Source organism: Colletotrichum jinshuiense, chromosome 1, assembly GCF_051148585.1.
Source record: "Colletotrichum jinshuiense chromosome 1, complete sequence".
NCBI lineage: Eukaryota > Fungi > Ascomycota > Sordariomycetes > Glomerellales > Glomerellaceae > Colletotrichum > Colletotrichum jinshuiense.
In genome coordinates this window covers 1,583,957-1,597,803 of record NC_139302.1, presented here as the reverse complement: position 1 = coordinate 1,597,803, position 13,847 = coordinate 1,583,957, and the positions used below count along the sequence as shown (strand labels likewise).

Here is a 13,847-nt window from a genome sequence, read left to right as displayed (position 1 = left end):
CCTTTGCAGAGTAGTAGAATTCCGCCACATAACATTATCACGTCAATACAAAATCTATTTAGGCACCTTTGCAACGGCATCCATCGTCTCCTTGGCACCTTTAGCCAATATGGCCGAGTCTTGGCCACCGAGAAGAAAACGGACCCCTAATTCATTGATTGCCCAATCATGCAACTCGTGGTTGTTGTAAATCCCAGCCAGTCCCATGATCTTGCCGTACTTTTTGCATGCTCGACTTATAGTCTCCATTGCTTCTCTAAAGACTGGGCTCTTGAACTGAGTCGGCACTCCAAGTTCAACGGCAAGATCATTTGATCCGACCAAGATTACGTCTGCGCCTTCAATTGACACGATGTCTTCAATGTTCTCTATGCTCTCTTTTGTCTCAACCATGAGGAAGACGGTTGAGCCATTTGCGTTGGTCTCCGAAATAATCGTGTCTTGCGGCGTCGCCTTTAGAGAGAAAAGAGGCAACTGTCCGGTGATGGACCTCTTGCCCTGGGGCGGGTATTTGCAAATTGAAACGGCCGCCAGGCCATCCTCTGTGTTATATCTCAGTTGTTGGTTCAAAGTTTATTGGGTCATGAAAACAAAGCCCTAGGAGCACTGACCTCGGCCGTGGATATGAGGGAAAACAACTCCCATCGCCCCGCCATCCAGGACTTTCTGAACAAAGCCATTGCCGCATTGGTACGGAACTCTGACGAAAGGTGACACTCCCATTTGGATTCCGGCTATGCAAAGCTGACTGGCATCGTGAATTGATAGTGTTGAGTGCTCCAGGTCAATGAAAAGAGCGTCATATCCTCCGTTGGCAGCGAAATGGACGACTTGCGTATTTGTCACAAGTCTGATTCCCATGGCCTAATTCGAGTCAGTAAATCATAATTCTCATTTCATACAATGCCAAGTTGCAGCTGCTTGGGGTAAAGTGACATTGTGATGTGAGCAAACGCACCGTGCATAGCTTTCCAGCTGCGCTAAGGCGAGTCAAGTTGTTGGTGAAGAGAGCGGCCATGTCGGAGAATTGACGAAATATTCCGGGTATGAAAACTTTTTGGTTTCAAAATTGACACCCTTTACAATCAGTCCGTCGCAAGGCGCCCTTTGTATATTCCGTACACTTGATCATACTGTTGTCGAAATGAGGGGAAGCGTCAACGCACTGAATGATTTCTCGGCTCCAGTCCCCGCTCCTTTCGGCTGGGCTTACCGAGCTCCTGAGCAAACGAGTGGGTACTCGGCATCTCGCGCCGTCCTTATTTTGGTGATGACCACGCCAACTCCGTTTGTCCGCGATCTTTTGTTTGAAATAGCTTGAAGGGAAATGTTTTCGGTGCCAGTAATGCTCAACCGTTACGTATTGCGAAGATTCCATCCTGCCAGGCGGTTCAGTTCAGTCGCCATGTTCGGACACATCCAGCCCGGTCCTCTGGACCCGATGTTCACCCTTAAAAAGAACGCAGACGGTGACGCCAGCCCAAACAAGGTCGATCTGGGAGTTGGTATCTACCGAAATGAAGCCGGTATCTATCAGGAACTGGAGGTAGTCAGACAGGTAATCACCCCGCGAAACCGTGCGATGGCCGGTAACAAGAAGCTGGTTTACTAATATCCAATATCCAGGCCAAAAAGGAATTAGACCGACTCGACTTAGGACACGACGTGAGATCTTGCGCGCCTAGTTCTTTTATATCATTGTGTGCATAATTAACGCCACGTTTAGTATGAAGTCACAACGGGAGATGCGGGATTTCTCCGACTTGCCGCCGGGGTAATGTTTGGCGAAGACAGTGATGCTCTGCGATCCGGAAAAGTATGGATTTCCATTTTCAAAAGCAGACTTTGCGGGGTCATTGAGTGGATAGTCCTCGCTAGAGCGCCTCTGAGCTAACATTGAATGGTAGATATCATCAGTCCAGACCATTTCGGGCACTGGAGCCAACTCACTAGGTGCTCTTCTGATATCCAAGACGATGCAGCCAAAGCCGAGGGTCTACATTGGAGTACCAACATGGGGAAATCACGTTCCCATATTCCAAGACGCGGGTCTTGAGACAACCACATACGCCTACCTAGACTCATCAAAGCATGCGATCAATTTCCCCGTCATCCTCGACACCATACGAACAGCTCCAGCGGGGAGTGTGTTTGTGTTGCAAGGTTGCTGCCACAACCCCACAGGTGTCGACTTCAGCCTCCAGCAATGGAAACAGTTGGCTGCAGAGCTCAAGGCGCATGGTCATCTGCCCTTCTTTGATACGGCTTACCAGGGCCTCGGCGATGGCTTGGACGAAGATTCTGCAGGTGTGCGGGTGTTCGCAGAGGCCGGGATGGAGATGCTGGTCTGTCAATCATTTTCGAAGAACTTTGCTCTCTATGGAGAGAGATGCGGTGCGCTTCATGTTGTTGGCCACACCCCAGAGGTAGCTGCCAATGTCCAGGACAGGCTCCGTAGCTTGATACGGCACACATATTCATCCTCGCCGGCTTATGGCAGTCGCCTAGTCAAAATCGTGCTGAGCGACGGTAAACTAAGCGAGCTATGGTGGGTTTCGCGAAGCACTTAACACGTATTAAGTGACTGACCGGATCTTAGGGCCTCGGAAATCAACAGCATGAGACAACGCCTGAAGAGGAATCGCCAGGCCCTCTATGACCAACTGACCAATGTTCTGAAGGTAAGTGTCGATACGCCGCCTGATACACGCACAGGCCCAAGCTAACCTAGGTCAGACCCCGGGAGATTGGTCGCATCTTACCCAAGAAAAGGGACTGTTTTCGTGAGTCGATAATCTCCCAACTCGATGTGTTCAAGATCTAATCTCGTCCAACAGATGCCTTGCATTATCACCGTCCCAATGCAAGGAGCTGGTCAGCACACACCACGTCCATCTTCCAGAGTCGGGACGAATCAACATCGCTGGGTTGAGCGAGGATAATGTGCAGCGTGCAGCCCAGGCCATTGACAAGGTCATTAGAGCACATAATCAACAGAAAATCTAAGCATTGCTTTCATCGGCGGGGTAAAGAGACCGGTTGACAAAACACATTACGTATCTTGCCTGGAGAAGTTTATGGATACCTGCTGTCAAAGGCAGAAGTCAGCGAGAGGAGGCTGAGTAAGTTAAGAAGGGGAGATGAGAAACGTAATTCCGCGCAGATCAATGAAGTATCGGCGTAGATCGTGATAGCAGTGGCGCTTCTTATCGATTGATTGGAGGGATCAGAGCTGGAGGGCCTTTGGACATATTTGCCGCGAAAAGCCATCGGCATTATGCTATTGAACTGCATATTGTAGTGAAGGAATCAGTTTCTTTTCCTACAATAGATGGCTCTTTGCAATGCAATCCCGTTGTTATATCACAAAATTCTAGAAATAACGGTTACCAGAACATTCCAGGGAAAGAGACAAGCACGTGTTCCACGTTTCTCCAAAGATCCAGGGTCGGCCGCCGACCCATTCAGCTTTCGAAAGCCTCGCTGGCTTCGCTCGGCGGCGACGCGGCGCAGCTCGCCGAAAATACCTCTAGTGGATGGATGAGAGCTCGAAATAGCTGGGCAAATGATGCGGCCAGGGAGAGGCAACCGAACACATCTGCAACGTGGTTTTTGATTGGGTCTCGGGGAGTTAGGGGCTGTCGGACTGTCAGGCTGTCGGATGAAGGCAAACCGTTTTCGTCATACATGCACAAAGAGGTGCGGGCAACCAAAGGATTGCGTTGGACGATGAGCAACATATACTGGACTGTTGTTGTGTAACCCGACGCCACCATTCTGCATCTCTTTCTGCCTAAGTCCGAGCTGGACGGTTGCGGAAGTTGTCCAAGTTGTCCCTGCCCGGAGTGGGGCCGTGTCGGCACCGGTTCCGAGAAACGGAAGGACCGGAGAATCGGGGTTTGATCGGAGTATCCCGATTATATAAATCCTACGAAAGTGCCAGTAAAAGCATTAGTCAATAAACTGAGAGTGCGTTGATCAATTTCTTTTCTGTTTCTATTTATGCGGTCTAAAGTGAAATAAGCACCGTTGATCATGAGCCATCGGCCATTCAATACCTTTTCTAGTATGCCGTTGGCCTAGAGATTTCACCGTAGAACTGACAATAACATTTGGGAATTCTGCCATGTATAAAATGCAGGTACAAATCGTAGTGGTTAGTGAGTGTGCAGGAATCTAGGCCTGGCTGCAATAACCCAGCGTGCCAACAGGGTCCTTGACAGAAAACATACGAGGGACGCAGCTATCGGGCAATGCCTCGTGTACGTCCGTACCCTTATAAGGGCCAACTTTTTCTGGAATGGTTTTGCAGTGTCCAAGGTGCACTACGGAATTTGCTAATGACTTAGTTCCCGTTGGGAGGGCTGTTGGCGACTTGAACTGGCCCACGTGCTGCCCCAGGTCTAGCCCGCGGGCTCGGTTTCAGCTCCATCGGCCTATCAAGAACCGCCAAAAGCCGAGAATTATTGCGCAATATACAATTTGGAAGTAGCGCCTCGGGTAGGTACAGGCTTGCTTTACTGTGGCGGAAGATCGCACAGAATCGTGATCAAGGCGCAGGACCGGTTCGCCAGATCGGGACGGACACGGGAGCACATTTACACATGGAACAGTAAGCGGAGAGACGGCTGAGCGAGTGATTTCTCTCGTCGTCAAGGGGCTACCGAACGGCAGACCGTGGCTTGCAAAGGGTGTTATTTCTGCGTTTCGCATCGAGAGCTACTCTGCTGTTCTACTCAACTTCTCGAATCCTGATCGAAACGGCCAGGCATTCAAGAATATGAGTACAGTGAGAGCGAACAGTATCACCGAGGATCACAGGAATGCATCCGGCGAGTGGGCCAAGGGATGACAGCTCGTAAATCGAGATTGAGGGTTGCCATGGTTTAAAGCGTCTGAGACAATATCCTCTGTTGCAGGGGAGCGGCATGTCAGTCCCCGCCGAGACGTCTAGCTTGGGGTTCTCACAATCCCGTTTGGGATGTGAGGGAGGGTCTTAGCATGTAACTGCCCATGTGTACTGAAACATTTGGGCTTTCTCGATCGAACCATGTTCCGTCTTTTCGCGAGTCTTTGGTGACTTCGATCCTGTACCTGCAGCCCTTTCACGCATGCGCTGGAGGATCAGACAACCGGCGTGATAGCCGGTAACAAAGTTGGGGCACTTCCGAATCCGGATGATGGAACCGGTATCGTACGTAGGGACAGCCAGCAGCCAGACTACGGAAGCGGGCCTACTAGTAGAATGTTGCCGCGGCGCTAGGAAGTGGGTTGTCTCAACTGGTCTTCCGAAGACAGGGCAGGCATACAACTCTGTGTTGTGCTCTCTTTAATAATTGCGGGCGCCCAGTTCAGAAGATTTCCAGCACCGTGTTTGAAAACCGACGATGGATGATGGCTCACTTCCCAACCCCGAAGGCGGTAACGATTATAGTGCGTCAAACCCCCGACCTCGAAGGCCTCGCGCTCGACGTGATCCGCTGACAGTTCGTGCTGTGACTGCAGACCACAGGATGGGTAACCATTTTGACCGCCGGAGCAGTAATAGCTGCCTCTCTCCATTTACGAATCAACATACAAGGGCGGAAACTACACGTCAGCGATTACTTCTTATGCCTAGCATGGTGTTCTGCGGTCGCGACTGCCTCCTTCGACATCAAGTTTACGGCAATGGGCGCTTTGCATCAAAATATCAAAATCACACTAGACGGATTCAATGGCAGCGATGAAGAAGCCCTTGTAATTATGAGGGTAAGAATCATTCTGCCGGCATCTTCAAGCTTGATTCGTGGCTGACAGAAGACACGTACTAGTTATTTTGGGCCAGCAGCATTCCCTTCTTCACAACATTTTACCTCTGCAAGGGAGCACTTCTCGCCGTCTATGTCCAAATCTTTCCGGTATTTATGTACCATCGCAGGATGATTCTCTGGGCCGCCATTATTTACTGTGGTCTCGCGTACCTCGTCAGCATGTTGCTCCTCTTCAGCATCTGCCTGCCACTCAGCAAACATTGGTTAGCCATCCCATCTGCACCGTCTGAAAAGTCCATTATGACTACTAGACGCAGCGGACAGATTACTGACCTTTCATGACCATTTAGGGCCATAGAAGACCGGGTTGTGGGAACAGAAAATGTCATGTGCTCCGCTTCCTCGCCCGCAATTGTTTTTCAGGTTGGCTGGGCGTTGCATTTCTTTGGGGACATCTTGGGTAAGAACGGCCAATTCAAACCCCCGGAACCGCTTGGTGGCCCGGACTAATGCGATTTCGAGTAGTGTTCTGCCTCCCCTGGCTAATCCTGCCTGATTTGAAGATCAAAAGAGCGCTCAAGATTGGGGTGTACTGCACGTTTGGACTGGGCATCATCAACATGACGTTTTCACTCGTCAGGTTTATCACAATTCAGACTGCGCCTGTTAGTTCGCTGCCTTTTGGCTTAGTTGGTAAGTTCTGAGAGCGGAAAGGTAGGACCGTGCGTCCGGCATAGAAACGGTGCTAACAAGCCATCTATACAGAACTATGGAGCGAGCTCGATGTCAACATTGGTCTCCTGGTTGCCAGCTTGCCATCTTTGAGACCGTACTTCCGCCAGAACCGAGGATCGGGCTACTCGGAAACGTACAATAGATATAACTACAAATCGACTATCAAAACGCCGATGCACATCACGCGGATGAGCATGTACGACCCCAACCCACAGGCAGTCTATTTGAAGACAACCGACCTCGAGCATGTTGCGGGCAGTTCATCCACCACAAAATCACAAAAGTCAGAGCCTGAAATATAAAGCGCTGCTCGGAGACTGAACGACCGATACCCAGGTGTAGTCACTACACTTTAAGTCAACCTGAAAGGCCAGACGGCGGATTGAGAGCCTTTGGTGGGATGTTGTTTATCCAAACACCATATAAGGCAACTTTGTTGTCTATGTGCATGTGAAATGTGTCTACGACTAATAATGACAAAATCCAATCAATTCATAGAGATACCTTAATATAATACATTTAGTACTAATTGCTTGATCTTGATCTATGACAAGCTCATAATCTACAAAACGCAGAATCTGGGTCAAGATATGTTGGCTATCCTATCCTTTCCAGTTGCTCATTTTGCGACGCTTATTATCTTATTCGAATGAAACCAGGTTGAGTGTGAATTCTGGGTTCGGCTGTTGCCCCGAATGAGCTCGGCCATTTTTCAATGGCACTCATCATTGTTGGCCAACGTTTTGGACCTCCAAATATTATGTTCATGGCCCGGTTGGTGTGCAATCAGTTGTCACCCAAACCTCAACACGTCGGCTGTAAATCATCTCTTGGACTAACGTATCTTATGTTCTTGATCAATATGCACTGCGATAACGACAGCTGCACTCTCCAAAATACCCCGGTTACTTTGAAACTGACTGGGATAAACAAGCAATCAGTGCTAGAAACCTCGACGTCAGCCTTGATTTCATTTCTGAACGTGGCAAAAACATTGATTGACAAGAATGGTGACTTTAACTCCTAGTGCCCGTCTGAAATGTCGCTTTTTTCGACATGAAGCAAAAGACGAGCGTCGATGTCAAGTTCTCCCGCCTCCACTCTTAGCGTTGCAGTGTATTGCTTAAAGTGGTGCGGGAAAGAAACGTGTTAAGCATAGGGAGCATTTGCCCGAAGCGAGCACCGGCCACGCCGAGGATAGGCCCGACAGGCCTGCTGGCAAGCCCCAAGAGCCATGCGGGCGAACAGCATGGGAAAGCAGATATATTGCAAATATGCAGACATGGCATTATTGCCAGCCTTACATAGTGCCTCGTATCGCGATAAATTCCACCATGCAAGCCGTCCACGTGGTAATGCAAGTGGAATTGGACGCACGACCAGGCTGTGCGATCTGGATTCGGCATCGCCCGCAATATCACGACTCATGTATCTTATCCACTCTGGTCTAGATTCGCGGACACTGCTTATTCTTTTTGGTTAGTTTCGACGGTTTAGTAACTGCATAAACTTAAAGTTACCAATGGGCACACACTTCCCCTCAGAGTCGCTTGCTTCCTTGCACCAAACCGTACGACACAAACCCGACAGTCTCTGTGGCATGTCGCCTGTAAATTAACTCGACATGCCGGAGCCGATGACTGCGGGCCGGGGGCTGGCCTTAACTGAAATTCAGCTTCAGCCCACAGACGACCTCTGCGGCCCCAATATCGAGCTTCCGTTCGCTCCGTGCGCCTGACTCGATTGGACGAATGAGAAGCCAGGAGTCGCACATGGACGCGGCTGGGAAAGGGGTTGCTGGTGCCGAGTGGCGGGTTTCCGATTGAACGACTGTAGACGCTAGGGCTATGAGAAATCACATACCATGGGACTGGATGATACGGCTGACAGATTGAAGGATATGTTTATGCTTTCTTTTGTGGAGTTGCCGTCCATTATCCCTTGGATGACCTTCTCCATTTGGCAGTATCTGGGGGTTTCGCCCGTGATACCAAGCCAACAGTTTTTCACATAAAAGGAGGCCAGGCTCTCCTTGAATTAAGAGTTTCGTCTCTCGTGCTTCTCATCCCATCTCTACGCAACCCAAACCACAGGATCATCCCTCCCCTGCCTCACGATGCACGGCCTTCTCTCCATCGGCGCGGCCCTCGCGGTCATGATCCAGGGAACAAACGCTGCTACCAGCGCTGTTGCCACTTGGTATGGCGGCAACCTGGACGGCGGCAATTGCATCTTCACCGGATATACCCTTCCGTCTGGTGTCCTGGGAACCGCCCTGTCCTACACCAACTACAATGGCAACTGCGGCACCTGCCTCAATGTCAAGGGCCCCAAGGGAAACACCATCAAGGTCATGGTGAGTGCGGCGACGTCCTTGTGCTAAGAACCTCTCTGACCACCGGCTCAGGTTGTCGACAAGTGCCCCGAGGGCTGCGGAACCGGCCAGCTCGATCTTTTCCCCGATGCCTTCGCCAAGCTTGACGACCCCAACAAGGGCCAGATCAGCGTTCAGTGGGAGCAGGTCCCGTGCGGCATTACCACGCCGTTGGTTGTCCGCAACAAGGAGGGAACGTCCAAGTGGTGGTATGTGTTCCCCGGTACAGTCGGGCGATTAACCATGACCAGGCTGACTCACAGTGTGTACCAGGTTCTCCATGCAAGTCGTGAACCACAACTACCCCGTCACCAAGTTCGAGGTCAGCACCGACAGCGGCAAGACGTGGCAACCCACGGTCCGCCAGGACTACAACTACTGGCAGAGAAGCAGCGGCGATGGCTTCCTCGTCGACACCGTGAGCGTCCGTGTCACCTGCTCCAACGGCAAGCAAGTCGTCGTGAACAACATCGGCACCAAGGAGAAGGCCCAGTTCACCGCCTCCGGAAACTGCTAGAGAAACATCTCAGCATGAGGAAGCAACAAATTTGTACATACTTTTGACTTCTTGTATATAAGTTAAATAGCACATAACACACCCCTGCCTGGTTCTTGGGCAACCTACACTGTGACAAATTATTCTTTCCAATTCTCCAAGCATACGGTGTGATTCTAGGCGCTGCCGAGAGATCTTGGCGGCTGAAAAGGGAATGGAAGCCATAACTCTAATAACGACAACCCTGGAGCAAATTATAGGGTCTGCTTTTAAAACCCCGCCACATTGGATGAATTATTCCGGCAGGGCTCCCGGCAGCTACCTCTACCATACCTACATTACCTTGCTCACCTTTATATTGTCCGTCTGCAAGCCAAACAGACGTAACACACCTCTTCAGGCGTTGTCAATGTTCAACCAAGCAACAGAGAATGAAGGGGAAACTTTGGACAATCTCGCAAATCTTTTGATCCACGACATCACTCACAAATGTGCTGGAGAACGTTTCGTGTAACCGCGGGAATGAACTGCGTGTCACCCTCGTCTCTGCTAAACCTTCAAGAGACCTAAACGCTACTCAACCATTTCTTTTCATGCTATCTGCACCAATATACCACAGCCAATAAAAGTTTCCTGTAAACCTTATGATGCATTATCTGATAAAAGATACTATTCGGACTATCTGGTTCGGCAACCCAACCCGCCTTCAGGAAGCCATCGAGATAATCTGGCGGAATGGGGAGCCGAGCCTCTGTGCACCTGGTGCTGGTCCGTGCCCTATCTCGGCCTGGCGCGCCGAGCAGCACTTTGGTGGGCTAGGATCGATAGGGATTCTGCATAAACCAGAATTACCGAGATTCCTGCAGATTTCAAATCGTTCGTGAGGCCTGAGATTGCACACACTCTGGTCTGTACATGATGTTATAATCACAATACCACGTCTAAAGACAAATGCAAAAATTGAGGGGCAATAGTTAGGGGTTCAACACGCTAGGGACCGCGGGTACTGGTCTGCGCAGAAGGCTTAGCGGGTTAGACATGCGCCACAACACTCGTTCGTGGCTGAAGTGCACTCTGGTGGGGCCTTCCTGCTCTCGCATCGACAATCGGAACTTCGTCTCCCCAGGTGAACCCAGTGCATCCGTGACGACTTAGTCGAGTTTGCGTCCGCAATTTCATATGATGATGAGTTGGTGATTGGTTCAGGCTTAATTTCAAGCTGTTTCCACCTTCGTGATGGCTCCGGGCAATGACAGCCCTAGCAATGCGGCGGAACACGAAGCAGGGCCGGCGAACTCAACCTCGCGTGGCAAGCGAGCCAGCAACGCGTGAGCCCCTCTGACACGAAAGCGGATACTTACACGTACCGTGTAGGAGGCTTGAAGCTGATGACTCACAAGGTGCATTCGATGTCGTGAGCGCAAGGTCAAGTGCTCGGGCTCGATGCCCTGCGCCAACTGCTTGCGCAAGTCAGTCGAGTGCGTCTTTGATGGGGACCGGAAGGTCGTCGTCTCCGAGAGGTATCTCTTCCTTCCAAACTCCTTTACAAGCCTATTGATACTCACAGTCAAGGTTCCTGAACGAATTGAAGCGCAAGTCCGGCCATGGGGATGAAAGAGGCCCTTCAACCCCCCCGACGGCGAAACGATCTCGACTCCGTCGGTCAAGGTCGCCCTCGGATGAAAGCATTTACTACGGTACGCCGCTCGTTGCGTATCGCCAATTAAGCGTGCCACTCACAAAATCAGCAGCTGATGCTGATGAGTCGATTCCAGCAGCCCCGATCGAGACTGACCATGAAGCCCTGACGCCACCTGCTTTGACGGTTGACGACGGCACGACCGTTGTCGGCGGAGACGCCGAGCACGAAGAACCTCGCGGCTTGTCGATTATGCGCAACCCCCTGGCAAGCGGGCCTTCAAAGTTCGTGACAGACGCGACAGGACGCAGACGTGAGTCTCAGAGCTGCCCGACGCTGCCCCTTCCATTCTCACTCTCGCGCAGGATGGCTTGGCCCTTCATCGACCTGGGCGTATAGCCGGCAAGTTCTCAACATGATCCAGGGCCATCTTGGGCAGCACGAATCGCCCGAGGTTCCTTTGAATGTTGACGCCCAGGCATTCAAGCTGGACTGGCCTTCGTCCCGGGATATTACCGACCCAGCAACGGTCGACCTTCCGTCACTCGACTACGCGCTGTATCTCACCAATACTGTCAAATTCCACCTAGGCCAGACGTATCACTTATTTGATGAAGAAAGGTTCATGACCGGGCTGTACGACTTTTACAAACGGGGTCTGAAGCAAGAACCCACGGCGGATGCCCGTCTCTGGTATATCCAGTTTCTCCTTATTATGGCCTTTGGCAAAGCCCTCCTCGTTCCCGGTAACCCGGAACAAACCCCTCCCGGAAGTGGACTGGTAACCAGGGCACTGGAGCTCCTCCCCGACGTGCACGGCCTCTATCAGGATGCAGTGTTGTCTGTCGAAATACTGTGCTGCCTAGCTCTGTACCTACAATCGGTTGACCACAGAAACAGCGCCTACAACTACGTACGTTGGTTGCCTCTCCGGCTTCGATTATTGACGACTTAACTTACAAACGCAGATTGGCCAAGCCTTCCGCATAGCCCTCACACAGGGCCTGCACCGGGAACCTCTGGAGGGTCTTCTCAGCGAAAGCGAAGCCAACAGACTCCGCTGCGTGTGGTGGACTCTCTACATTCTCGATCGAAAGCTGTCGTCGCTGATGGGCGCGCCGAACTCGATCCAGGACGGCGACATCACTGTCCAGCTGCCCAGGACGGACTCCGCGGTCCACAAGTACAAGGCTCTCGGCATCCACGTGGTTCTTTCCCAGCTGCTTGCCAAAGTCTTGAAGAGTAAGCTTAGCTCCACCATGCCTCTCCCACCTCTCATCTAATAACCTCGGCAGCCGTCTACGGTGTTGACGGAAAGCTGGATCCCTCGTTCTTGAAAAGCGTACAGGAAGTTCTGAGAGACATGGCAAGGCTCGCCCCGCAGCTCACCGCTGGGTTTGAGTTCAAATTTAACAACTCGGAGCCCGCCTCGAGGGTGTCTGCAACTCTCAACTTATGCTACCACCAGGTTCGTCAATCATTCCGGGACGTCGCTTGTGTAACGCTGGCTAACCCCTCAGTGTGTGGTCCTCGCCACGCGCCCGCTTCTCATGTGCTTGTTGCAAGATGTTTTGGCGAGACGAGGCCGCGCCAACAGAGGCCTTGCAAGCCCAATCAAAGCGTTGCTGAAGACATCCTCAGAGTCGGCCAGCAAGTCGCTTCGTATTCTGTCAACACTGCAGTCGCAGCATCTCCTGGGTAAGCATGCTTGATCCCCAGTAGCAGTTGCTTCTCGCCGTGTTGGAAGATGGCTGACTTTCCATCAGAAACGTTCCTACCCTTCGACCTTGAGCAGGCTTTCTCGGCCGCATTCGTTCTTACCTTGATGACGGCCATACCGGGCCTTCCAGACCGAGGTGGCAGTTACATGCAAACCACCGTCAGCATACTGGACACTATGATTGCCCGCGGCAACGTAGTAGCTCGGTTCCGGAAAGAGGAGCTGGACAAGCTGCAGGAGATGCTTCGTCTCGCTCAGAACCAACTTCGCGCTCCGCCGACGACTTTGCCCGGCGGCGAAACCGCCTTGCGGGACGGCATGCCGTCTTCATCACGCCTCGACAGCGGAGACCCGCATCTGACCGCCGAACAACTCGCGGAACGCGGCCCCGCAACCGGCAGCACGGCGAACGGCCTGGCCTCGGAGCAAATGTTGTCAATTGCGGGCTTGCTCGACTGGGAACCGAACATGACCGCCTTTGGCGACGACCAGTTCGCGGGAAGCTGGCTGTGGACCGAATCCATCGCGTCGGACTTTGACTTCAGCGGGGGCTTGCTCTGATAAGGACTCCACGGACGATCGCTCCCGACAGCTGTTCTCCAGAGTTTTGAGCTTTCAATTACAGCATGTTCGTTGATCCCAACTCCATCGGGACGTGGAAACCTGTCTTTTAATCAGTGATAAGGCGGCCCATCTTTGCGGGGTGTTCGTCCCAACATCGACAACTGAGAACAGGCGCTGAGAGTCGGCGGTGGAGTCCGCCGGGAGAGACCTTGCAAGGCGCGCACGTCATCACTCAAACTCATACTCGTCCCTTTCGCGTCGGTGAAGGCGAACTCTTATCAACCAGAGCCACAAAATGGACTCCGCAATTGGCAATGACCCCAGATAGGGGTTTGTCCGAGTAAGTTGGCTATCTGCCACCAGCCGCGGCTTCAGCATCCGAGGCCTACTCCCCGCGTTCCGCCCGTCTCGGTATCCACAACCGAGCCACTACCCCGGACCCGCAGGCTTCAGATAATGACCAAGTCTGGAATGTCAAAAGTTGTTCTGACACAAGCTTTGACCACATGATTTGGAGATATAGTAGCCTCTGTCCCAACATGGCGGTTTACGCTGCGGACACAGAA

The 13,847-nt window shown here is 51.9% G+C and overlaps 5 protein-coding genes across 5 annotated transcripts; 4 read left to right on the top strand and 1 right to left on the bottom strand.

Moving 5' to 3' along the window:
- Window positions 1-54: 54 nt before the first annotated feature.
- Window positions 55-1,018, bottom strand: EsH8_I_000437 (Pyruvate/Phosphoenolpyruvate kinase-like domain-containing protein; the record flags this gene model as incomplete). Its single annotated transcript, XM_083267850.1, has 3 exons — window positions 55-542; window positions 612-864; window positions 959-1,018. 3 exons carry the CDS (start codon window positions 1,016-1,018, stop codon window positions 55-57), a joined length of 801 nt encoding a protein of 266 aa, XP_083118288.1.
- A 387-nt stretch (window positions 1,019-1,405) lies between these two features.
- On the top strand, window positions 1,406-3,006 carry EsH8_I_000436 (pyridoxal phosphate-dependent transferase; the record flags this gene model as incomplete). The annotated part of the gene is made up of 7 exons (XM_083267849.1): window positions 1,406-1,558; window positions 1,627-1,665; window positions 1,727-1,816; window positions 1,908-2,548; window positions 2,600-2,681; window positions 2,737-2,783; window positions 2,838-3,006. 7 exons carry the CDS (start codon window positions 1,406-1,408, stop codon window positions 3,004-3,006), a joined length of 1,221 nt encoding a protein of 406 aa, XP_083118287.1.
- A 2,664-nt stretch (window positions 3,007-5,670) lies between these two features.
- On the top strand, window positions 5,671-6,790 carry EsH8_I_000435 (uncharacterized protein; the record flags this gene model as incomplete). The annotated part of the gene is made up of 5 exons (XM_083267848.1): window positions 5,671-5,751; window positions 5,814-6,016; window positions 6,104-6,213; window positions 6,279-6,446; window positions 6,519-6,790. The coding sequence occupies 5 exons, from the start codon at window positions 5,671-5,673 to the stop codon at window positions 6,788-6,790; spliced, it is 834 nt and encodes a 277-aa protein (XP_083118286.1).
- A 1,814-nt stretch (window positions 6,791-8,604) lies between these two features.
- On the top strand, window positions 8,605-9,379 carry EsH8_I_000434 (uncharacterized protein; the record flags this gene model as incomplete). Its single annotated transcript, XM_083267847.1, has 3 exons — window positions 8,605-8,844; window positions 8,896-9,071; window positions 9,136-9,379. The coding sequence occupies 3 exons, from the start codon at window positions 8,605-8,607 to the stop codon at window positions 9,377-9,379; spliced, it is 660 nt and encodes a 219-aa protein (XP_083118285.1).
- A 1,422-nt stretch (window positions 9,380-10,801) lies between these two features.
- EsH8_I_000433 (uncharacterized protein) lies at window positions 10,802-13,278 on the top strand (the record flags this gene model as incomplete). Its single annotated transcript, XM_083267846.1, has 8 exons — window positions 10,802-10,878; window positions 10,931-11,055; window positions 11,134-11,310; window positions 11,363-11,910; window positions 11,966-12,239; window positions 12,293-12,465; window positions 12,518-12,695; window positions 12,764-13,278. The coding sequence occupies 8 exons, from the start codon at window positions 10,802-10,804 to the stop codon at window positions 13,276-13,278; spliced, it is 2,067 nt and encodes a 688-aa protein (XP_083118284.1).
- Between the last annotated feature and the right edge of the window lie 569 nt (window positions 13,279-13,847).